The following is a 24,880-nucleotide window of genomic DNA, read 5'->3' as shown; positions in this document are numbered from 1 at the left end:
CAGAATGCCTCCCCAGAACCCCTGGGGGAATCCAGGCAGCCTGGACTCCTTAGCAGAAAAGCCAGCTAGTTTCGGACATCTTATCCAAACCGTGCCAGCAACTTTCCACTCAGTTTCTCTCTATCGTCCCTTTAGCTTCCATTCCTGCCTCCCACCTGCCTCTCCAGAGTCCTAGGGCAGAGAGGGCTTGTCAAGATCTCCCCACCCTCCCACCCGAATTCATCTATTTTTCTCCCAATCTGGGATCCCTATCCCTCCCTACATCACTATTTTTTTATCCTGAAGGAATTATGCTGGCCCCTCACCCTCTCATGTCTCAGTAGCCTGCACTCCCTCCCTCCTCTCTCCCAGATCCTCCTGAGTCTTCGCCCTGCTGGACGCTGAGCTCTAAGGCTGTTCTGACCACCTCATTTGTTCCTTTACCCTGCCCTTACACCCCTCCGCCCGGTGGACCCCTGAACCCACCCCCGCACCCCCTCTCAGCCCCTTCCCGCCCCCAACTGACTCTTCCCGAATGTCCCTTACCCAGTGCGAGAGACCCCACAGCCCTTTGGCCACACCCCCTATACCTAGCTCCCAGTCGCTGCCTGGATCCCTGGCCGCGCCTGCGCAAAGCGGGCAGGTTGGCGGGACGCTCTTAAGCCTGAAGGGTTCCCTCTCCGGAAGGAGGCGGGGAAGCGGCGCACGCAGGCGCAGTAGTGTCTAAAGCCAGGCCCAATTAAGGCGTTAGGGGTTTCTCCGCGCCCTGGCGGCTCCTCCCAACTCCGGGAACCCGGGAAAACTTGTGAACTAATCAGAAAACGCGGAAGGCGGGAGATCCCAGCGCGTCGCCCAATGGAGAGAAGGAAGGCATACGAGATGGCCAATCAGAAACGGCTCGAGGGACGCGCTCACTCCGCTCGAAGTCCGGACCCGGGAATTCCGAAGGCGGGGTCGACGATGCCCGCGCGCGGAGACCGCGCCCCTCCTGGCCCTGGCTTCTTCGCTGTCAAACAGCCGCAGGAGCACCAACCCCGGCCGATCCCGAGAGGTCCTGGGCTGCGGCATAGGCTGGCATTACCTGGAGAGGGAACCATTCCGAGACTGCACAGCGCGGTAGATACGAATCCGGGCTGGGGCGGGGAGGGAAAAGGCTGGATTTGTCTTGAATCATCTCGGGAAGCCCTTTCCTCTGTTTTTAATCCCACCTGGAGAAACCAGAAAGCAGGGGTTTAGATCCACTTTGTTGGACAACGTAGAGCCCCGTTTGCACTGCCTTTGAGGGGTGACTGAGTACATTTCCCACCGGGGTTCAAGCTAGCTAGTTATGAATGAGGAATTGGTTAGAAGAGTGAAGCGTGAGCTAGCAGGAGGGTTACTCTATTAGGAAAAGCAGGTTTGACAGGAAGAAGCTTCTCATCTCTAAATTACACTGAAGTGGCAAGTTAGTATATCACACAGAAGCAGCGCCCCTCCCCCGCCCCCCCACACCTACAGTTTGAATTTCCCTATAAGCTGCCTAATGTATTGTTGACTTGCCCAGATTGAAAGCTCCTGGAATATTTTGCGGCCTGAGGATCCGATTCAACTTCGTGCCACAGGACGCCTTCTATTTTGCACTACACTGGAACTTTCACCAAATTTTTTCCGTTGCAAAGCTGTTGACAGCCAATTTTACATCGCATCCTAGGCTCCGTGCACCCTGAATTTGCCCTACTCAGGGAGTGTGCTCAAAGTCGAAATTGCACAAAGGATAGCTCAAGTTTGCATCAGACGGAAAGTGAATTTAGGCCAGCTGTGCACGGCCCAGGAAAGTGGACAAGGTGATGGATTCCTGAAGTGAAGAGGTGGTGCCGAGGGGGCCCCGCCCATGCTGCCCTGCTTCCAGCTGCTGCGCATAGGGGTCGGCAAGGGTGTCGATCTCCACACCTTCCACCCCCCCAGTGGAGCTGGCTGCACCTACCGTTTGGGCTGCAGGGCCGACCTCTGTGATGTGACCCTGCGGCCACAGCACGAGCCAGGCTTCATCTCTGGGGTCCACGCAGAGCTGCATGCGGAGCGCCAGGGTGATGACTGGAGGGTCAGCCTGGAGAACCACAGCAGCCAAGGTGAGGAGTGAGCAGAGCAGCCTTATGCCGGGGCAGTCGCAGTTTTGGGCTGGAATGAATTAAGAGACTCCACAGGGACTCTGCCGGCCTCCCAAACTCCCCATCAGGTTGGATGGATGGTTGTCATGCAGACTTCTGTCTTTCCACCAGAAATGTGCAGTGTCGGAAGCTCTTTGTGGGGCTGATCCTGTTTAGCTCATAGAGTGGGTGGGAGATAGATCCACAGACTGGGGCATCACAGTGGGGATGTTCTGAGACCATGGTGGGCAGTGAGGGGGCAAGCTTAGACTTCAGTTTCCAGATTGTTTAGACATTTGTCCTTGCCTTAGGGCAGTTGTGTTTTATGTTGAATTATCTTTTAGTTATCCGGACATGGGCGTTGCTCCCTGACTTGGAGGCAGTTAGGCAGCCTCAGGAGGCCTGGGTTTACAAGTTCTGCTGTTGGCCCCTGGTAACATCACTCAGACCTGCCACTTCACCTCTCTAGGTCTTAGTTTCCTCTTAGCTAAAATATGTCTTTGAAAGTAAGGAGTGTTGTGGGGATTAGATAACTTCAATTGGCCAACATTCATTTCCTGTTTATTATTGTGTGCCAAGAACTGTTTTATGTGCATTAAATATAGGTGAGCACAAATGCCTCATTTTACAAAGAAAATGAAGCATAAAGAGGCTGACTTGTCCAGGGTCACGTGACAGGTAAATGGTGGAATTTGGATTTGAACTCAGATAGTCTGAGCTATGCTGTTAATTGGAACTGAGAGTGAGCATCTCTGAGACCCAGACCTCAGTGGATTGAGGGAAGTTCATTCCATGTGCCTCGAGGGAGAGCATAAGGAAAAAAAAAAAATTCTTAGCTCCCAGGGAGTTTCTTATCTGATGACACCTACTTACTGAGGGACTTAGAATGTGAGGATTTCATGACATGCATGTGTTCTTCCTCATATTTCCCAGAAAACCAGACAGGACCAGATTTCTCCACTGCTGACCAGTCGTTTGTTTTTGTCGTTCTCTGTATCTGTCTGGTGCCCCATAATCAACAGGGACTTTGGTCAATAATGTCCGACTCCCAAGGGGTCACAGGCTGGAGTTGAATGATGGTGATCTTCTGACCTTTGGCCCTGAAGGGCCCCCAGGAACCAGCCCTTCAGAGTTCTACTTGTTTCAGCAAGTCCGAGTCAAACCTCAAGATTTTGCTGCCATTACTACCCCACGGTCTAGGGGAGAAGAGGGAACCGGGGTTGGTTTCCGGCCCATGCTGCCCTCCCAGGGGGCTCCACAGCGTCCGCTCAGCACCCTCTCCCCAGCCCCCAAAGCAACGCTGATCCTCAACTCCATTGGCAGCCTCAGCAAGCTCCACTCGCAGCCCCTCACCTTCTCACGGAGTGGGGGTGGGCCACAGAGTCCGCCTGTTCCCACTCCCACCGGGCAAGTGGGGACTGCCCCTTCTGCCCCACCCCCAAGAAACCGGAGGAAGTCGGCTCACCGCGTGTTGGAAGAACTGGATGATGAGAGAGAGGCTCCCAAGAGCCCCTCACCAGTCCTGCCGGAGCCTAGGAAAAAACTCCGCGTAGAGAAAACCCCGCCGACACCCAGTGGGTAAGTGAACTTGGCTTTATTTCACTGCCTTTGGTTCTTTTAGAGCCCTAGGTTGAGATGTACCTAAATGCGTGGGTGGTGGGGATGGGAGGTGGAACACCTGTTGTGATGACAAAATCTGGGTTAGCTGTGTTAGCCAGATTCACCATTAGTCTAATGAATCTCTATGGGGTCCCTCTGCAGTTATCCAGGGGAGAAGTTCCAGGCTTCTACAGGTTTCCAGTGACCTTGGTTTTTGTGTCCCTTCCTTCAGAAATCGACGCGGGCGTCCTCGGAAGCACCCACTGAGCAACTCCAGGGCTCCCCCTGCAGTTGGGGGCGGGGAGCCCTGTGCAGCCCCTTGTTGCTGCCTACCCCAAGAAGAGACAGTGGCCTGGGTTCAGTGTGATGGCTGTGACATCTGGTTCCATGTGGCTTGTGTTGGTTGCAGCATTCAGGCTGCCAGGGAGGCCGACTTCCGGTGCCCAGGCTGTCGTGCAGGCATCCAGACCTAAGGCCCACCGCCAAAGCACCAGAGGACAGAGCCAGCACCTCCAGGCCAGGGGTGGACACTGAGGGTGCCAATGGGTCCTAAGAGCTGCCCTCTTCTATCCTTGCCTCTCCATGAGGGAATGACTCAGGAGAAGGGTCCACTCCTGTGGATTATCAATTCAAGGCCTGGAGCAGGGCCTTGTGGCCAAGGTGACAGAAGAGATGGCTTCCTGCCAAAGATATTGCTGCCTCCAGGAAGTTACCAGTGAGCTGGAAATTCCCACTGTCACAAGCTGTAGGTCCTTGTCATGGATACTAGAATGTCTATGGTCAAGAGCACCCATCAATTGTAGAGGTCATGCCTGGGAAGTTATAAGCCCCAGCCTTGAACAAGCAAGTTCTTAATGTTTTTGATGGTATCCCTAAGGCATTTCTGGGAAAACCTAGAGCACAGACCCCAAACTTCCTTACATTGTGGGTGGTCCTGCTGCTGACCACAATGACTGTGACCTGACTTCTCAGAGCTTTGCTTCCATTTCCAAATAAAGAATGAGCAGCTTCATACGCTCTAAGGTATTTACTCTTTGTGTGGGTCTGATACTCCTTGCCTTCCAGTTCTTGAGAGAATGGAGTTGGTTAGTCTGGAAAATTAATTCAGATACTTACAGGAAGAGACAAGCAGATGAGGCAGAGGAAGACAGGAAAAGGGGAATCTAGGTAATTACAGTTGCTAATTTAAAAGGAAACATTCACTGCCATTAAAATGTCATTTGGATTTGATCAAGTTCATGAGGGTGGTGGAACTTCTACAAGTTTCATCAGTACCACCAAGAAGAGAACCTGAGACACCAGCTAGAGCAGATGTCAGCCTGGTCCAGGATCGATACAACCCACATATGCTCCACTGAGTCTCTTCAGAGTTGCACACCAAGTCAGCACACTGTCAAAGCAGTGTCTCTATAGTTCTTACTAGGAAAGTCCTGTCTTGACCTATCTTCTTGCAACCTGCATGTCCATCCCCTTCCTTCTCTACTTAGACTTACCAACCCAAGTGTTTTTACGGATCAAGGAAAAGCTCCAGAGGAAGAACCCCAGTTAGGAAGTGGCAGAGTCAGGTCTAAAGTGTGTGTAGTGGTAGGTGAGTCACAGACAAGGCAAAAACCTTAAGTGAAAACCAAATGGACCCCAGTATCAAGAAAGCACAAAGTGGAGTTTCTGGTTGGGGTGATAGAAGAAATGAGTAAAGGCTTGATTTCTTAGCACAAAGCCACTGAGGACTACAGAGAAGAATGGAGAAAAGCAAAAACCCAGATCCTAATAGGGAACGGACTATGTAATAACTGCATCTTTGGGCAAAGGTGTTCATCTCCAATTTCTGCAGGACCGCAAGTCAGAGGTTCCTAAGAACTAGCTCACACTTAAAAAGAGCCCTGTCCATATAAACTTAGGATCCAACCCCACAGCTCCCTCTGACATTGTGACTGCACATTGTAAACAGCAACCTTCGTTTCAGGGTCATTTAGGTCGGAGAGCTGTTAATACCCACTATTAAATATCCTATCCACTCTTCAATAACTAGAGGATAAACCAAAGACAAAAATATCCACCTACTAGGTCCCAGGCTTCTTTATTTAAGAACAAAGTGATGAGTGATGTGGGGATTAAAGTCAAGAGCATCATTGAACTTCACCTTCCCTCCAACCAGTTTCCCCAAACTCCCTGCCCCCACACCCATTGTGTTCCCAATTCCTTTCTTAGTGAATGAAAAACTTAATCCCAAAGCCCTAGTACAAACCCCAGGGTTCTCTCCCTAGCTCTCCCCTTCCTCTGCCCCCCATTCCTGGGGTGAGCAGGCACCTCAGTTTGAATGCATAGGAGAACCCAGAGCGGTGACAGACACCGAGGGAAAGGCCTCACCCTCAGGGAATGGGACCGAAGAGTACAGCGTAGTGAAGTGAGGGCCCCCGTAGCCTGGGGTGCCAAAAGGGGGCCCTGGAGCCAGAGGAAAGGATACGGGTCCCCCTGCGAAAGGAGACCCAGCAGCCTCAAAATCCTCGCGTTGGGAGTAGTCACTGCTTGATCGTTTGCCCTTCTGGCGACGGTTGCAGAACCACACTCGGACCACCTAGGAGTGGAGGACACAGGAGGGGCATTTGGTCCTGAGACCTGGGAGGTGTGACCGGGGAGGAGGAGACGGCACACACAGGGACGGGGCAGGTGCACTCACGTCCTTCTCCAGCCCGAGCTGCTGGGCGATGTGGCTAATTTGCTGCAGGGTGGGCTTCGGGCACTGCAGGAACATGCTCTCCAGGTTGCCTCTCACTCGGTTCTCGATACTCGTCCGCTTTCTCTTTCGGGCCTGCACAAGGGTCTCTGCCTTGCATATCTGAGCAGGTGGGGAGGAGATGACAAGGAAAGAAATGGGCGGGCAAGCCCCAAACCTGCTAAGGACCAGTATCGGGGACAGTGATTCAAGAGCCAACTATTCAGGAGCAGCAGCCAGTTGTCACCAGGGCCAGGAGGTATGAAAAAGATCCTGGAAAGATAGGTTTAGACAAGTGATCCTGGACCTTCTCTCAGCAGAACAGAGGAATCACACTTCATGCCATTGAGGGCCACTGGCTCCCAGAGGGCGCGCTGCCAGCCAGAGATGAAAGCAGTGGAAATCAGACTTGAGATAGGGCCGTCCCTGTGTAGCCCTCCCACCCTCACCTCCTGCAGATTCTCGTTGTTGTCAGCTTCCTCCACCCACTTCTGCAGCAGGGGCCGCAGCTTACACATGTTCTTGAAACTGAGCTGCAAAGCCTCAAAACGGCAGATAGTCGTTTGGCTGAACACCTTTCCTGGGGAGGTGGGTTGGAAGAAGCAAGGTGAGGTAGCAGGTAGGCTCCCTTTGCCACAAGACCGACTCAGGCCTTGCCACCTGTTCCCACCCTTCCAAGACCCCACACTGGCTACTCCTCCCAGAGAAACTCAAAAGTCCATGTCAAGTACCTTCCCCCCAACTCCACCCTCCACCACTCCCTTGGTGGGGAGGAAAGTCCCCATTTCAGGGATGTTTGTTCCAGGGCAGATGTAGTCCCCCTGTGTTTTGTGGGTCAAAACATGCTGTAGGAGACTCACCAAAGAGAACCCCCAGGGTGAGCCCCACATCGGCCTGGGTATATCCTAGGGTGATCCTCTTCTGCTTTAGGAGCTTGGCAAATTGTTCAAGGTCTTTCTGAAGAGCTTTGATGTCCTGGGACTGCATTTTAAGAGGCAGAGGATATGTAAGAACATATGACAGCTATCTACCTCACCCCCTCTTCCATTGGGGCCCCAAGGTATGTGAGAGTATCTCTGCCTCTAGGCTGCCCACCTAACAACCAGAAATAACACAAATGTCATCTAGCCCAGAAAGCAACACACCCACCAGAAGCAGAACACCACTCAATGATGCAAAGAGAAGACCTAACCTCAAGGAGGACACATGTCAGGTTAGGAAGGGGGGCCCTGCCTTTTAGTTCTTTAGTACTCACAAAAGCTTTTGACTCTTATTAACCCCAGTTTGAGGAAGTTTTGCATCTAGAGAAATACAGAGCACCATGTCTCTGATTCTCTCAGATTACTTTGAAGGTCCCACAAACCACAACAAAATATGCACGTTCACAGACACATCCACACTACAAAACAGATGTCATATGAGGTATGAATACAGTGTTTTTTATATAGTTAGTGCCCAATTTTTTAAAAACCTGATTATCCCTTATTTTTAAATAAAATATTTTTATTTGTTTTCTTGCAATATAAAAGCATCCTCATTGACAAATTTCACAGATTTATTAGGCACCTTCTGTAAGCCAGTGGCTACACAAAGTGGACAAAAAACCCTGGACCCATAGAGCTTTCATTGTGATGAAATAATTCTTATTCAGTAGGTTAGAAGTGCTATGGACAAAAGTAAAGCAGAGTAGGGAATTATGGGGAAAGGGTCAATTTTGAATAAGACAGTCAGAGGTCATGTTTGAGCAAAAGGAAGGAGTCAAATGGAAAGGCCCTGAGGTGGGCAGTAGCAAAGTCAGCAGCAAGGCCAGTAACAAAGCTAGCATGGCTGGGGGAGGGTGAGAGGGCTGAGGAAAGGGAAGAGGAGCTGATGCGATCAGAGAAGTGAGCAGGGCAGATCCTGCAGCTGCCACCATGACTAAGTTTTACTCAGAGAAATGGAAAGTCGCTGAAGGGTTTTGTGCAGTGAAATGACCTGACTCGATTACTCCAGTTGATGTACTGACCACAGAGTAAGGAGGCAACTGCAGCAATCCCAGTATAGATGATGGCGAATGGGGCCAGGATGTCTATCCAAGGTAAAGATTGCAGTATTTCCAAAGGACTGGATGTAAGGATGTGAAAGGAATGAGGATGACAAATTTGAGCCTTGAGTTTCTGGGTAATGGGCAGGGAGGGGGCAGTGCAGGGAGCCATCCCAGGAGACTGAACATGTGGTGGTTATGTCTACAAGACATTTGAGCCTTGACAGTGGATGAAAGGAAAGGTAGACAGAGCAAAGGGGGATGAATGGAGCCTCTCCAATGCAGGCCAGTGGCCAGAAGACGAAGAGTAGCCAGGCCTCTGTGCAGTCCTAGAAACCTAAAGAAGTATTGGGTTGGCCAAAAAGTTCATTTGAGCTTCTCTGTAAGAGGTTATAGAAAAGCATGAATGAACTTTGTGGCCAACCCACTATTTGATGGGACATCAGTCCTGTAAAACTCAACTTCTGCTCAACCAATGTTGCAAATCTGTAAATGTCAGGTCTTCCCATCTTGGCTTTTCTGAATCATATTTTGGGGATTTGAAGTAAGATAAACCCCAGTTCAAAGTCCAGCTGCACCATTTAGCAGTTAAGACCCGTGAAACAGGCGAATAATACCTCCCTAGGAGATTTTCTGCCAGTTAATGAGATAATGATGTAGAAACTGAGCCCACAGCCAGGCACTTAGGAAATGGACCACAATTGGCAGCCATTATTATTCAAGGCTCAGCAGTCGCCTCCAGCAAAGAGCGTCTAGAGCTACTTGGTCAGCTGAAACCAATCACACCTCCTCCGGAGAGGTCTAAAGGCTTAGTACTTGATCTCTAATTGCTTGCACTTGTCTCTTCCTCAGACTAGAAGATACATCCTTAATAGTCCCCAGCGGGTTAGATGGAGAAGACTTCAGTCCCTCAGCAAACCCTCCATTTGAGGAATGGCCTGCAGATGACTTGTTCCCCTTTTCTCCCCCTGTACACTGCTTATGTAATTACGGCAGAAATTGGTGTTCCAGCTTTCTTATAAGGGGGTGTCAGGGCGTGCGCTCTGTCTGATTGTGACTCTGGGTGCAAGGCAGAGGTCAAGGGAAGACAAGCCCTAAACTTGATGGAAGGAAAACCCAGACTCCACACATCAACACAGCCCAAACAGGAGCTTCTATCAGAAACCAGTCACACCCAAGACTCTCAGGAACAATAACCCTAGGATAAGCACTGTTTTCACCCTCAGGCCACACTTAACCCTAAGGCCCGAGATCCCAGGTCTGATAAGGCGCAAATTTCCCAGAAGGGATCCAGGTAGAAGGGGCTCAGACCCCAAGCTAGGTCTGGTGCTGGCTGGTGCTGGCTGGTAATGAGTGACCCGACCCAGGTCAGACCTAGGAAGTGGAAGGACCTACTTGACAAGGGCCGAGGGGGGAAGCAAGGCCGGCTTCCGACTGCCCCAGGCCGCCCTGTCCTCACCTGCGGTTCTCCCTTAAATTCCGGCCCCTGGTTCCCACCTGGCTCCAGCTCAGAGCGGCCTGCAGCCGCCACACACCGGTCCCTGCCCCGGGGAGCCGTCTCCGCTTGCTCCCTTCCTTGGGTCCCCGACCACCTCTCCTCGCGTGGCCGCCCCCGGCCTGCGCGGTCACCGGACCCCCGCCCCCAGCAGCTCACTCGCCTCCTCAGGGTTCGGCTCCAGCTTCTCCTTGTCCAGCTTCGCGGCGCCTGCGGGGGCGGCACAGGGGTCCGGGGAGGCCCCCTCGGAGTTGCTCTCCACCCCGGCTCCCGCCTCGCCCTCGGGCTGAGGGGTCTCCAGGCCGCCTGGGGGCACCGGCCCCACTCCAACCTGCGGCGCACAGTAGGCCATCCCTCCGCACAAGTCATAGGGCGGGGGGCACGGGGGAAGCCCCCACACCTCGGCGCCGGGCACAACCCCCGGTCCGATCCCCGACCCACCAGGAGGCCCTTGGAAGCTCATCCAGGTCCGAGGATCAACCCAGCCCGGCTCTGGCCCTCCCGGCCCATCGCCTCCACCGCCCGGCGGGGGCGAGAAGGCGAAGTCAGAAGCGAGGTGTCCCGCCATGGGGAAGGAAGGCACCCCGAGCCGGGGGCCTAGGAAAACGAGGGATCGCCTAGAGACTGCTCAACACCTCTCTCCCTCCCCAATCCCACCCACTAGCCTTGACCTCTGGCCCCGCCCCCTGGGTGGGTGGGGGGAAGGGACGGTGGGGGTGGGAGAAACTGAGGCGGAGGGTGTTTGCCTGCTGGTGGCAGTGGTGTCTGGAAGGGGAAAGCCAGGAATCTCCACCCAGGCGCCTCCCCAGGCCCCAGACTCCTAGGCTCTCGGCGCAGGTCCCCCATGCGGGCCTTCACTTCCAGCTCCCAACAGGCTGCCCAGCCCTCCCCAGGCTCACACACACCAGGGGTGAGGGGTCCCTTCCATGCCCCCTGCACGTTCTTCCGGACCCCTCTCCAGACACCCTGGCACTGTCTCCTCACCCGAGCCCAGCCACCCTCTCAACTCCTCAAACATTTATGCCGTATGTGTCAAGTCCCACTGGGGCTACTCCTCAATTCTTAACAGGCTCCTTCCCCATTGTCCTCCAGTATCCCAGTCCAGGAACCTAGGCAGTTCCCATTTAGACAACTGGCCAGATTCGTTTCCCTGGTGGCTCAGATGGTAAAGAATCTGCCTGCAATGCCAGAGACCCTGGTTGTATTCTTGGGTTGGGAAGATCTGAAGAAAGCAATGGCGGCCCACTCCAGTATGCTTGCCTGGGAAATCCCATGGACAGAGGAACTCGGCGTGCTACAATCCGTGGATTGAAAAGAGTTGGACATGACTAACACTTTCACTTTTCAAAACTGTGATGCCTGGCACCCCTCTGCCCAGCCTGCTAAAATCTACCCTATCACCAGGGACAGGCTGCCAGACCAGCTTCCATCCATCCCCAGCTTTCCTGACTCCAGAGGCCCCTCACCTACCAGACCCAGGGATGGAAACCCTACTTTCCGTTCTAGGGGCCGGGCTCTGGACTGACTAGGCCTGAGTCTCCCTACCTTTGTCCAGCCAGAGGGATTGGACACCACACCACGGGTCCCCCACTGTGGGTCCGTGCATCAAGTTCCTTGCCCCCCTCTTCAGAGACCCAAATGTCTAGAACCACAGTTGAAGGTTCTCCCTCCCCCTCCTACCAGCCCAGACCTTCAGCCCTAGGCCCTGGGTGGGGAAAGCCTAGGAGGGAGAAGCAGAGAAAAAAAATATCTGACTTCAGGTTCAAAGGGGCTTGGGAGGGACTGGGGGAAGGGGCCGGACAATGGCCTTGGCTGGACAATCCTGGTCCCCAGAGGGGGCAGCTCTAACCCTAAACAAGTGCTCAACCCTTGAATGGGCCTGGATGGCTCCCCTGGGGACAGCTTCCTGCCCCCCAACCCCCAGCCCCAATCTCCTCGCAAGAATCCCCCTCAGAGCAGCTAAAAGAGCTCCTGCAGCAACCCCCCCAACCCCTCAAAGACTGTGAGCCTCAGACAGGGCCGCCCACTGGGGCCTAGGTATCCGTCCCCCTCTAAAGGACGCAGGCATTCAGCCTCATCTTCTACCCCTCCCCCAGTCCCCCAGGCCTTTGTTTAGGGGGGCCGGCAAAAAGATGAGGAGGAGATGGAGAGCGACTTGGGGTGGAGGTGCAGGAAGCCTGCCCTAAGCTCTCCCACAGGGTCTGGGCTGGTCCTGAGGGCTCACACTGCAGGCTTAGTGCTTATTCTCTGTTTGCAAGAGAATAGCTTTCAGATTGCCTGTCTGCTAGGAATGATGTTTGTCTGTCTGCTCCCCAAACTTGCTCCAAGTGAAGGCCCTGAGGTGAATTGGGGGGACTCCGGAAAGGCTGTGAACCAGAGCTCCATACAGCTTGGAAGGCCAGAATCCTGAGCCTGGAACATGGACCTCTGTCGACTTAGACATCTCTTCATCCCCGCCCTGTCTGAGGCTGTTTGCTCAGCATCTGCCTTCTGAGGTGCTGGGGGTCCTGCTGGGGGTCTTCTTGACTGTGGCTTGCTGTCTTCAGCTTGGTCGTATCTGGGAATCCTTTGGGCCTTTTATTTTTTTTTTAACTCTCTCCTAAATTCATATCACATAGCCACTGTTCCAGCTCATCTGTGAGTACTTTTTGAGCAACTAATATATGCGTACATTTCAAGACTTCCCATAGGTCTGATGAAAGATCTACAGGGCACCGAAACTGGAGCTATATTTGCCTCTAAGCCACTAACTGTCAAAAAAACCTGATAGATTAAGGGACCTGGTGGGGGTGGGGAGCTGTGCTTTGGACCAGGAGGGGCCCCTCCCCAGCCATCTCCCCAACCCCCAAGACAGAGCCATCAGGGCCCCTTTGTCATGCATCTATCTGCTGTCTGCCAAGAAGACAGCCTCCCAGAGGAGGGGGAGGGGTGGACCTAGGAAATCTACAGCAATGCTCCTTGCGTCGCTCGCCACCTTCTAGGCTCCCAGAATCCCTTCTCCCCATGTGGCCCCTGCACCGCTGTCTTCCCAGCAGCCCCTAAAACACCTTCTGCCTTTCCCCTCACTCAACAATACCCTTTTGAGATTACAATCAGTAATCTGATTGCTCTAAGTGGTATGTTTCTTGGCAAGAGTCCCATACCAGAGGGAGAGACAGGAGGGGAGGGTGCCTGGGTGCCTGGTTGGCTGGTAGCCAGACATCTGAGCCAGATCAGTCCTGTGCTTGCCTGGAGTCCGACCCAGAACCTTAGTGGAAAGTTAAGCTTGTCTGCAGTTCTTTCAAGCCATGTTTTGGGGTGCTGAGGCTGGCAAGGCTGAGGCACCCTCCCCTCCCCTCCCCACCCTCCTGTTAAACCTGAAGGGTAGGCAGCTTCACTTCTGCCCAGGCCAGCTCTCTGCAGGAGATGGCAAGCCAGTTGAGTCATCAGACCTGGCTCCTGCACTCTCTTGGGGCTTGTGTGTGCATGGTGCATGCTCAGTTGCTTCAGTTGTGTCCGACTCTTTCGACCCCATGGACTGTAGCCTGCCAGGCTCCTCTGTCCATGGGATTCTCCAGGCAAGAATACTGGAATGGGTTGCGATGCCCTCCCCCAGGGGATCTTCCTAACCCAGGGATCAAACTCGAGTCTCCTGCATTGGTAGGCAGGTTCTTTACCACGAGCGCCACCTGGGAAGCACTTCTTGGGTCTTTGTGTGTGTGTGTGTGTGTGTGTGCACGCGAGTCGCTCAATCGTGTCTGACTCTCTGCAACTCGAACTATAGCCTGCTAGGCTTCTCTGTCCGTGGAATTCTCCAGGCAAGAATACTGGAGTGGATTGCTGTTCCCTTCTCCAGGGGTTCTTCTCCACCCAGGGACTGAACCCTGGTCTCCTGCATTGCAGGCAGATTCTTTATCACTTGAGCTACTTGGGTCTTAGAGAGTCATTAAAAAACAAGTCCTCCAAACGAATTTAGAGCTGGGCTAACAAACTCTCCACATAATCCTTTATTATGAGTGCAATGTCTAGAACCTGCACAAAGACAAATGCAAGCATCTGGTTATAGAGCATGACCCAGGGAGGGCAGGTGAGGGCCACTACTCCCTGCCAAGTTTGGCTGGCCTGGCAAGGTTTCCTAAAGGTGTGATGATGGTCTTGCTGCTGTCAGCCCAGCCATCACCTCACTGGTTGGGAGAACTAGCTGAAATGGCTGATGGGGACCAACGGAGTCTTGCTCTAAACCACGGTTAGCAAACCACTAATTTTAACTTCTGGCTTCTGTCAAGGCAGAAAGAAGAAAGGGAAAGAATGGAGGGTTGAAGACAGAAGGGTTTAGGCTTTATCCAGTTTGGGAAAATATCTCCCTATATCTCAATTTACTCATTTTCCACTGCTCACAGTAAACCAACCTCTTTCTTCTCAACAACTGACCCTATGACCTCTCCTGTGAGGTCTGCAAGCTGAAATCTTCTTTTCCCAAATCCAGATAGTGTTACCTCAAATCCAGGAGTCAGCTCTCTGCTTGTAGTCTGCCGGGAGATAGAGAGGTGAGAGTGAGAGGAACGGGAAGCCAGGAGAAGTTGAAAAGCAAAGGTGACAAATATATTCTGTTAGGACCACCAGGAGGTAACTGCATTAAGTCTGCGCTGTACCCCTCCAAATGTTTCTTTAATGACATACAAGCATCTGTCCGCATATCTGAGGTTTCTTTGTTGTTCTTCTTCTTACAGAAATAGGCTAATACTCTTCATGTGTTCAGTCGCTCAGTCGCCTCTGACTCTGTGGCCTGTAGCCCACCAGGTGTCTCTGTCCATGGACTTTTCCAGGCAAGAAGACCAGAGCAGGTTGCCATTTCCTTCTCCAGGGGATCTTTTAGACCCGAAAATCAAACCTGAGTTCATTAATATAATGAACCTACTGTTCATAACAGTCTGTAATTCATAGATGTCCCTCTGTATATATAGATTAAACTCCTCTTTTTAATAGCTGCACATCAGTCTATAATATGGGTATATCACAATTTATCTAGTCTTTCACTTGATGAACACTTGATCTGTTTCCAGTTCAACACTACAAATAAATCGACAGTAAACATCCTTAGATGCTCTTAACATGAAATCTCTATAGGAGATATTCCCCACTGTAGATTGCTGGGTCAGAGGGTGGTAGGTATTTTCATTTACATTTTTAGATTATGTTTACAATTAAGGAAACTGTCTCCAGTCTCCAAAGTTTCCATTTTAAAGAACACCCCTGTCCCTGTGTCTTTATCAGCTGTAGATGTTATGGCTAATCAGTTGAATGATCTTTCATGGGTCTGTAGACCATTTGGAATATAATTAAAGCTTTTAATGAGGCTGAACTGCCAAGTTTATCTCTGCCTCAAAGGGACTTCACCTCCCCTAGTGATTCATCCAGGATCAGTGCTACTTTGTTCCTCAGTAGTCTGGTTCTGCAGCTGGCTAAGGTCATGGTACCCATGCTGAACACCACAGAATGTAGTCAAGGGCTTTGAGGGGTTTGGAAGCAGGTTGGACCTAGAAGTGTGAAGGGTGGGCAGGCAGTGGTAACTAGTAGAAGTGACCTGGGCCTATGTCCTTGGGGAATAGTCTCTTCACCCCACCTGTCTTCCTTGTTCTGGAATGAGCTTGCTCATCACTCAGGAAGCCTGAAAAGAATTCAGTCAGAAAGACATTATTTACCTGTGTCCAGACTTGAATTCCAGTAGAGTTCTGGAGCCTATCATACCCTCTGTGTCAGCTCTATCCAGGTGCCCTTCCCTGAATTGTCCCTGTCCTCCCTGGTGGCGCTAGTGATAAAGAACCTGCCTGCCAGTGCAGGAGAAATAACAGTCTCCGGTTCGATCCCTGGGTCAGTAAGATCCCCTGGAGGAGGGCATGGCAACCCACTCCAGTATTCTTGCCTGGAGAATCCCATGGACAGAGGAGCCTGGCACGCTACAATCCATGGGTTGCAGAGTCAGACACAACTGAAGATACTAAGCACCCTCCCTCCAATGATGGGGATGGCACCCAATTTGAACACAGAAGATTATTGCAACCTTCTCTAGTGTCTTCATTCCCCTTAGACAGTAAACTCTTTGAGAGCAGGAGCTGTCTTACTCCTTTGCTTACCCCCAGAGACAAGCACAGCTCATGGCACTCAGTAGACACTCAATTATGAAGTGGATGGACCAGTGTGGGGCATAAAAGTGGAAAGGCAGAGAGCCCAGGAGGAGAAGGGCCCACAAAATGCAAAAGCAATTTCTTCTTCCTTCCTTCCCAGTTCTAGCCATTGTAGAGAGAGGGGTGCCCGGTGAGTCAGAGGGGATGAGTTTAGTTCCTTGGAGGGGATGGGGGAGGGGAGAGGAGGCTTCACCTCTCTTTCTGTGCATATGCAGCTGATTCATTATCCCCAGTCTCACCACCCATTCAAAGTCTTCCTCCTTCTTTGGGGTCCTGAGATGGGATCATGGAAACAGGGCAGGCTTGGAGGGAGGAGTCCTGGGTACCCATCCAGCTTTGCTCCTGGGCAGTGTTGTAGACTGATTATTTAAACCCTGGAATCTCAGGTATAGATCTCTGAAATGGAAAGTTCCTCTTCACAGGAACACTGTGTAGATTAAAGGAGACAGTGATCTTAAACTCCTGGTAGGGAATTCCCTGGAGATCCAGTGGTTGGGACTCCTTGTTTCACTGCCAGGGTTGGGTTTGATATGGGAAGTTAGGAAATGGCAGGCATGCCTCATTGCACAACCAAAGCAAAACAGAAACAATTTTTTTTTAATTACAAACACAGGTAAATTGAGGTAGGATTTATGTATTTATGAATAGAACACTTCAGTGAATCTATTGACACTTTTTAACAAATACCTGCAGCTGTGTCATCCAGAGCCTGTCAAAGTATAGAAAGGTGGACATTCCCTTTGCTCCCTTTCCTTCTCACTGATCTGGTGACTGTCACCGTAGAGTCGTTGTGCCTGCTTTAAAACTTCACGCACATGCACTCACAGAGTGTGCTTCTCTGTGTCGGACTTTCTGCATCTGGCAGAACATCTCTGTGACCCACAGACACTGGGTCCAGGTTGTTAAATGCATCAGTAGTTCTTCGCTTTAACTGCTGAGTAGTATTCCCTTGCTGGGCTTCCCCGGTGGCACTAGCGGTGAAGAGCCTGCCTGCCAATGCAGGAGACCTAAGAGACCTGGGTTTGATCCCTGGGTTGGGAGGATCCCCTGGAGGAGGGCATGGCAACCCACTCCAGTATTCCTGTCTGGAGAATCCCATGGACAGAGGAGCTTGGCGCGCTACAGTCCATAGGGTCACTCAGAGATGGACACAGCTGAAGCGACTGAGCATAGCATAGTACATTCCTTTGCAGACTGGACCACGATTTTTGGACATTTGAGGATATTCCCAGTTTTTGGATACTACAAATAAAGCAACAAAGAACATTCTTCTATATAGTTCTCAGGGATATATATCATCATTTTTCTTGAGTAAATACCAAGGAATGTACTATAAACACTGGCCATAAAGACTTTGTTGTTTTATTTTCTTTGAAGATCCGTAACTTAATTTCCAAAGAGATTGTTTTATATTCCTATAGGCAATGGATAAGAGTTCAGGTTATTTCACATTTTTGCCAACATTTTACTTTTAGCTTTTCTGATGGGTGTGTGGTGGTGGTTTAGCTGCCAAGTTGTGTCTGACTCTTGTGACCCCATGGACTGTAGGCTGCCAGGCTCCTCTGTCCATGGGATTCTCCAGGCAAGAATAACTGGAATGGGTTGCCATTTCCTTCTCCAGGGGATCTTCCCGACCCACATTACAAGCAGACTCTTTACTCACTGAGCTACAGGGAAACCAGTGATTTCTAAATTTTGACTTTCTATTTTCCCCTGACTTTTTTTTTTTTCTGAGAACTTTGTCACATACGAATTTTAATTCATGTATCTTTATTATACGCCAGACACAGAGAAGGCCATACTCTGAGTGCCTTTGTATGAAGTTTTAAAACAGGCAAAATGACTCCTATGGTGATAATTACCAGATCAGTGAAAATGAAAGGGAGCAAAGGGAATGTTCTAGGGTGAAGGCAACAGTCTTTTTTTTTCCTTTTCTTTTTTCTGGGGAGGAACATTCTATACTGTGAAAAGGGCTGTGGATGACACAGCTGCATGTATTTGTTAAAAACCATCAATAGACTCACCAAAGTGCTCACTATACTTACACTCGTGAAGTCCCTATTTAAGTGTTTTACTCACTTGTGTTGTTTGTCTTTTTATTATCAAGTCATAGAAGTTGTTTATATACTCTGGATACAAATCCTCTGTCAGATACTCATATAGCAAACATTCGAACAAAGATCCCTCCTTTTTTTAGTGCTTCAGGTAAGCAAAATCTACTGATTTTTCACACATTATGGAGAAAAATGGCCCAGAGCATGAGTTTCTAGCTAGCCCCCAGGAACTTCACATTATTATCTTTGTATTCAGAAACCAGGCCGAAGTACTTCATTTCTCTGAGGGACCCAGGGCTATTGGAGGAATTCATTCTTCAGTTTGTAAAACCTATTTCAGAAGATCTCTCTGAAGATTGTGGAAAGAGCTAAATAAATGTTAATTCCCTTTCTCTAGGCTCTGGATCCAAAGAATGCTCAGAATCCAACCCCGCCTCCCAGTCCTGCCTGCCCCACCCACCCCCAGAGTTTGACACCCAAGGCTTATTTGTGCCTGTGGTCCTTACTTCATCCTTCTTTCTCGGTTTCAGTCACTTCCTTTGGCTTCTGCTCACATTCCTCAAGGAAGTCCTTCTGGTCAAGGTCACTAACAAAGTGTTGTTAATTCTAGTGGAGATGTCTATGTCCTCATCTTTCTTTACCTCTCATCAGCCTTCCCCACATTTGGCAACTCTTCCCTTTATTTATTTTGTTCAGTTCTGGATTTACTCCACAAATGTTTTACAAAGTAATTCTAGTTGGAAGAATAGAATAGAGAAAGAATTGTAAGAAAGTTTTATAGAGTCACCAGGTTTGTCAATTTGTAACATTTTAATATTGCTTGCCATATGTGATATACATAGTAAACAGTAGAAACTTATGCAGACAGTGTTCATTTGTGGTTTTGATATTCGTGTTTCAGTTAACATTTTCCTGGCCAGGATGGCCTGGGATGTGTGTGTATGTGTCTTGAATTTGATGTATGCTTTTATCTTACTAAGGACTTTTAGTAAAATCCTTTTTGTTTGGCATGTTTTAAAACTCTGAGGAATTTCCTGGTGGTCCAGTGACTAAAACTCTGCTCTCCCAACGCTTGCCAGCTGAGAGTTTGCCTGTTGCAACTAAAAAGATCCTGCGTGTGGCAGCCTAGACCCTGTGTAGAAAAACTCTGTACATTGTTTCTTGTCAATCTATCATTCTGTAGCCTACTTTTTAAGTTAACATTGTGTATGAGATGAACCATGCTGATGCGAATAGTTCATTTGTTTTCATTGACGGATAATAGCCATGGTATGAAAGCATGCTCAGTCCTTCAGTTGTGACTTTTCGACCCCATAGGCTGTAGCCTGCCAGGCTCCTCTGTCCATGAGATCCTCCAGGCAAAAATACTGAAGTAGTTTGCCGTTTCCTCCTCCAGGGGACCTTCCCAATCCAGGGATGGAACTCTTGTTTCCTGTGTCTCCTGCATTGGCAGGCAGATTCTTTACCACTGAGCCACCTGGGGAATGGTATGAATATGCTACAATTTATCTCTTTTTTTACTTTTCATTGACTTTTCCTTTGCTTTTTATGGCAGACCTGCTGCCTGCAGTGAACTTTTGTCTCCTTGGTCCCTATGCGTCACACTAGAATATGTCTGTAGGAGTGGAATTATTGCACATCTTTACCATGAGATGCCAAATGGTTCTCCAGAGTGATTGTATGAATTTATATTTATGATCCAACTCCCTACCCCCACCCCATGCACCCTTAAAGCTATGACATACTGTTCTAGCTTTCTTCTTATCATACTGGCTGTTCCTTCCCAATCTCCTTTGTTGGCTCCTTTTGCTGTAAATGTTGGCATGTTTAAGAGCTTTACCTGGCCTTCTTATTCTGTTCTTACTAACTTCCTAATTGCTCTAGTTCTATCCAGTCCCAGGATTTTAAATATCATCTATATACAGATGGCTTCCCAATAGGTATCCTGCATATTTCCATGGGTTTCCCAGGTGGCTCAGTGGTAAAGAATCCGCCTGCCAATGCAGGAGATGCGGGAGACGAGTGTTCGATCCCTGGGTTCGGAAGATCCCCTGGAGGAGGAAATGGTAATCCAGTCCAGTATTCTTGCCTGGAAAATTGGACAGAGGAGCCCAGCCGGCTACAGTTCAAGGGGTCACAAAGAATTAGACTCAACTAAGCACACACACACACACACACACATGTATTCTCATAGTTTAAAAAATAACCATACCAAAACAGGTACTCAAATATATTACAGATGGGATTGTAAACTTGTAATGTTTCTCGAAGTGCATATGACAATCTCTGTCCAAGTTTTTAAACCACATACACCCAGCAGTACCACTTCTAGGAGTGTATCCAAAAACACACTGGCATATCTGCAAAATGACTGTATTCAAAATTATATGTTGTTGTATTCACTTTAAAAGAAAACAATCCCAGATGCCTACAAGTAGGGAACTGGTTAAGAAACACTGCATATCTATAAATAAAGTACCATAAGAAATTTTTTAAAAAATAAAAGAACTTCCTTGGAGATCCAGGAGTTAAGACTCTCTGCTTCCATTGCAGGGGTTATTAGTTGGATCCTTAGTGGGGCAACTAAGATCCCACATGCCTCCTGGTGCAGCCCAAAACAAACAAAAAAGAACAAAAATGAAAAATGAAGACATAGGAAGCTCTTGAAATGTATATTCATGGTATCTTGTTAAACGTAAAACAGCAAGTTGCAGGAAAGCATATATTAAATCTTATATGAAGGGGAAAAGAATATATATGTATAGAATTCTGTTTGCTTGCATATGCATGAAATATCTTTGGAGGAATAAACAAGAAATTCAATCAGTGGTTGCCTGTTAGGGATGGGACAAGAGTGAAAGAGACTCCTAGCCCTTTTGAAGCATTGAAATGTGAACCAAATCAAAATATAAAGTAAAAGATAATTCCAAAGGAGAAAAATGGAACTGAAAAAACTGAAAAATAACTTGAAGAATTTTTAACTTCATTAAGGTTTTTATGGGAAATAGATGGGGAAACAGTGGAAACAGTGTCAGACTTTATTTTTGGGGACTCCAAAATCACTGCAGATGGTGACTGCAGCCATGAAATTAAAAGACACTTACTCCTTGGAAGGAAAGTTATGACCAACCTAGATAGCATATTGAAAAGCAAAGATATTGCTTTGCCAGCGAAGATCCGTCTAGTCAAGGCTATGGTTTTTCCAGTAGTAATGTATGGATGTGAGAGTTGGACTGTGAAGAAAGCTGAGTGCCAAAGAATTGATGCTTTTGAACTGTGGTGTTGGAGAAGACTCTTGAGAGTCCCTTGGACTGCAAGGAGATCCAACCAGTCCATCCTAAAGGAGATCAGTCCTGGGTGTTCATTGGAAGGACTGATGCTGAAGCTGAAACTGCAATACTTTGGCCACCTCATGTGAAGAGTTGACTCATTGGAAAAGACTCTGATGCTGGGAGGGATTGGGGGCAGGAGGAGAAGGGGACGACAGAGGATGAGATGGTTGGATGGCATCACCGACTCGATGGACGTGAGTTTGAGTGAACTCCGGGAGTTGGTGATGGACAGGGAGGCCTGGTGTGCTGCAATTCATGGGGTCGCAAAGAGTCAGACACAACTTAGCGACTGAACTGAACTGAATTGTTCAGTATTTTAATGTCTCAAAATTATATCAGTCTCTGATAATCATTTCATAACGTATGTAAGTCAAATCAGTATGCTCTACATCTTAAATGTGTACAGTAGTACTGTATGTCAATTATATCTCAATAAAACTGGAAGAAAAATAGATTACGGTATGAAAATAGATACATTATTCCTTGAATTACTACCACCATTTTAATTGAGTATATTGTTTTTCTTTTAGTTGTATTTTCTTTCTTTATATATCTGTCTTTCATTCATTAAAAGGTAAAATAAGGGCACGATTAATCAACATGTGAAAGTTGTTTGCTCAAGGAAATTGTCTATTTTATTTTTATTCTTTTGGCCTAGCTGTGTGACTCGTGGCATCTTAGTTCCCAGACCAGAGATCCTAACCAGCCCACAGCAGTGAAAGCGCCAAGTCTTAACCACTGGTGAAAGTGAAATTGATAGTCTGACTCTTTGCGACCCCAAGGACTGCAGCCTGCCAGGCTCCTCTGTCCCTAGAACTCTCCAGGTGAGAATACTGGAGTGGGTAGCCATACCCGACCCAAGTATCAAAAGTGAGTCTCCTGCATTATAGGTAGATTATTTACCATCTGAGCACCAGGGAAGCCCCTTAACCACTGGACTGCCAGGCAATTCCCACTTTAAAAAATTATTATTATTTTTTCGTAGTATTTGACAAATTTTTGATTTAAGCAGAAAAGCCCAGTCTAGGAATTTCCCAGGTGGCTCAGTGATAAAGAATCCTCCTGCCAATGTAGGAGACCCCGGTTCAATCCCTGGGTTAGGAAGATCCCCTGGGGGAGGAAATGACAGCTCAATCCAGTATTCTTGCCTGGGTTCCCACAGACAGAGGAGCCTGGCAGCCTAGGGTCATAAAGGGTGGGACATGACTGAGATTGCTCGCAGAGCCTACAAAGCATTCTTTTGGTGGTTGGACTAATGCTTGTAGTTTCAGCAATCTCAGATCGCCCTCTAGCGTCCATGTCCAAGTCTCAAAAATTAGATAAATCACTTCGCTGTTTCTCTTGTGTCCTTAGTCGCTCAGTCATGTCCAACTCTTTGCGACCCATGGACTGTAGCCTGCCAGGCTCCTCTGTTCATGGGGGATTCTCCAGGCAAGAACACTGGAGTGGGTTTCCATGTCCTTCTTCTTCTTCGCAACCCAGGAATCAAACCTAGCTCTCCTGCATTGCAGGCAGATTCTTTACCGTCCGAGCTCTCAGGGAAGCCCAAAAGGATGTGGGCTCGATCAGGATTTGAACCCAGGACCTCTCACACCCGAAGCGAGAGTCACACTCCTAGACCAACGTGACTCTTTGGTGTTTCTCCTAGGACACCTGACTGAAGCCATTTGCCAACACTTTCAGGGCCCTCATCATCAGCCCATTTGTTAACCTGTAAGTTTGTCCATGCCTGTCACCATATGTTACCCTGTCTGGATCAGAAAGTGCGATCAGAGCTCCTCTGTCATCAGAGGCCCAAACATTTGAGGTAGAGTAAGAGGAGGGCCTGGAAGTTGGCTTCTGAGGGGTGAGGGAGGACCTGAGGGTGCAGGAGCCCGTCTGTGGAGCTGCAGCAGCCCCAGGTGCTGAGAGTCGAGCTGTGCTTCCGGGGCACCCTCTCCGACCTCCACATCTGGTCCCTTCCTGGCTGTTTGCAGTTCCTGTAACTCCAAGGCAATCAAACACTGGGTCACTGGGGTAAGCGTGCGGTGCCAAGGTGGGTCAGGTGTGGTCTGGTTTATTCTATATCTCATACCTCCCTTCTGATATTAGAAACCAAACTAGATTCATCAACCCTTGCTCTTCCTGCAAGAAAGTGGTTCTAGTAGAGTTCTCAAAGTGCAGACCCAAAACAGGCTATACTGGCATCACCTGGGATGCAGTTTTCTGGACCTACCCCAGACCTACTGATGAGAACTCCAGGGCTGGGGGCCCAGGGCTTTGCATTTTAACAATCCCCCCAGCAGAATTTCCCTGTTCAAATCAAGCCCCGCCCTGCCCACTCTTCATCTCAATATTTAGTAACTGTGATTCCTGAGCAGTCAGATATTGGGGGCATACTTTCTTGCCAGGAAAGAAACTGGCAAACCTCCCCAGTCAGCTTAGTCTGAGTTCTGTCCTGTCCTAGGCAAAGGAATGCATGTCCTGGATTATGAGTCGTGTCCATTTGTCCTGGGTGTCCATTGGGTTCCCACTTATACTCAAAATGCCGCTCATATGCTGTCTCTTTTATAAGGTTTTTGTAACTCCTTGCTCAAAGCTGCCAGTCTACAAATATGTCCTCAAGGCACCTGTGCAGGTTGCACTTACCATTTGTCTTAAAACTTCCTCACCCATATTAGCCTGAGCAAGACTGAGCCAACCTTGAGCGCCAGGAGAGTGCGGTTCCATCAGCCCCAGTTCCTGCTAAAAGCAGCGGCCAGCACACAGTAGATATTTAGTACATGGTTGCCAAATGAACGGTCTATAACTGAGAAGGAATTGAAACTCAAAACTATAAGCCAAGAATGGCTGGCAGATTTTCCAAGTCCTTTTGTTGGAACCCAGAGCTCACTGGGGTTTGCTTTTGGAATCTTCTCACCTGTCTTCTCTCATAAGGCATTTCCATCCCTTCCCAAAGTCCATCTAGAATAAAATATCAACTTTCAGGACTGCCTTCCGGATCAGCCAAGTCCAAATCCCCAGATAACTTCTGTCCTGGATCCACATGCTCAACTACAACCCTGAGGGTAGTTTCACTGAAATTTAGATTACCAATGGGATGAGTCATGGAGTGGAGCGGGGGTAGGGGCACTCAGGTTGACCTTAATATTAGGAAAGTTATCTTTGCATTTTTAAAGAAAAGCCTGCTTGCATTGGAAAGAAGAGAGAGAAAATATAGTTTTAGTATGTGCAGGAGTCTCCAGGTGAAAAACTGTAGACGCCTCCAAGAACGCTAGGACCCACACTCCATGGCTGAATGACTCACTCATCTGTCACCCAGGTGGTGCCTAGGCGGGCTTCCCAGGAAGTCCAGAGTCATCTAAGTCATCAACATTTTCTGGGAATCCAGGCCACACATTTAGTATCTCAGGGAC

At 49.1% G+C, this 24,880-nt stretch overlaps 2 protein-coding genes across 2 annotated transcripts; one reads left to right on the top strand and one right to left on the bottom strand.

The window, feature by feature from the left end:
- The first annotated feature begins 1,680 nt into the window (after positions 1–1,680).
- Positions 1,681–4,207, top strand: TCF19 (transcription factor 19). The gene is made up of 3 exons (XM_068960959.1): positions 1,681–2,087; positions 3,128–3,683; positions 3,937–4,207. The coding sequence occupies exons 1-3, from the start codon at positions 1,850–1,852 to the stop codon at positions 4,175–4,177; spliced, it is 1,035 nt and encodes a 344-aa protein (XP_068817060.1). The 5' UTR covers positions 1,681–1,849; the 3' UTR covers positions 4,178–4,207.
- Positions 4,208–6,012: 1,805 nt separating this feature from the next.
- On the bottom strand, positions 6,013–10,503 carry POU5F1 (POU class 5 homeobox 1). The gene is made up of 5 exons (XM_068960852.1): positions 10,099–10,503; positions 7,278–7,398; positions 6,867–6,997; positions 6,382–6,540; positions 6,013–6,279 (listed from the first exon to the last, which is right to left on the bottom strand). Exons 1-5 carry the CDS (start codon positions 10,501–10,503, stop codon positions 6,013–6,015), a joined length of 1,083 nt encoding a protein of 360 aa, XP_068816953.1.
- Between the last annotated feature and the right edge of the window lie 14,377 nt (positions 10,504–24,880).

Source organism: Capricornis sumatraensis, chromosome 22 (genome assembly GCF_032405125.1).
Source record: "Capricornis sumatraensis isolate serow.1 chromosome 22, serow.2, whole genome shotgun sequence".
Classification (NCBI taxonomy): Eukaryota; Metazoa; Chordata; class Mammalia; order Artiodactyla; family Bovidae; genus Capricornis; species Capricornis sumatraensis.
Note: the sequence above shows the minus strand (reverse complement) of the source record. Positions and strands in the feature narration are given on the sequence as shown.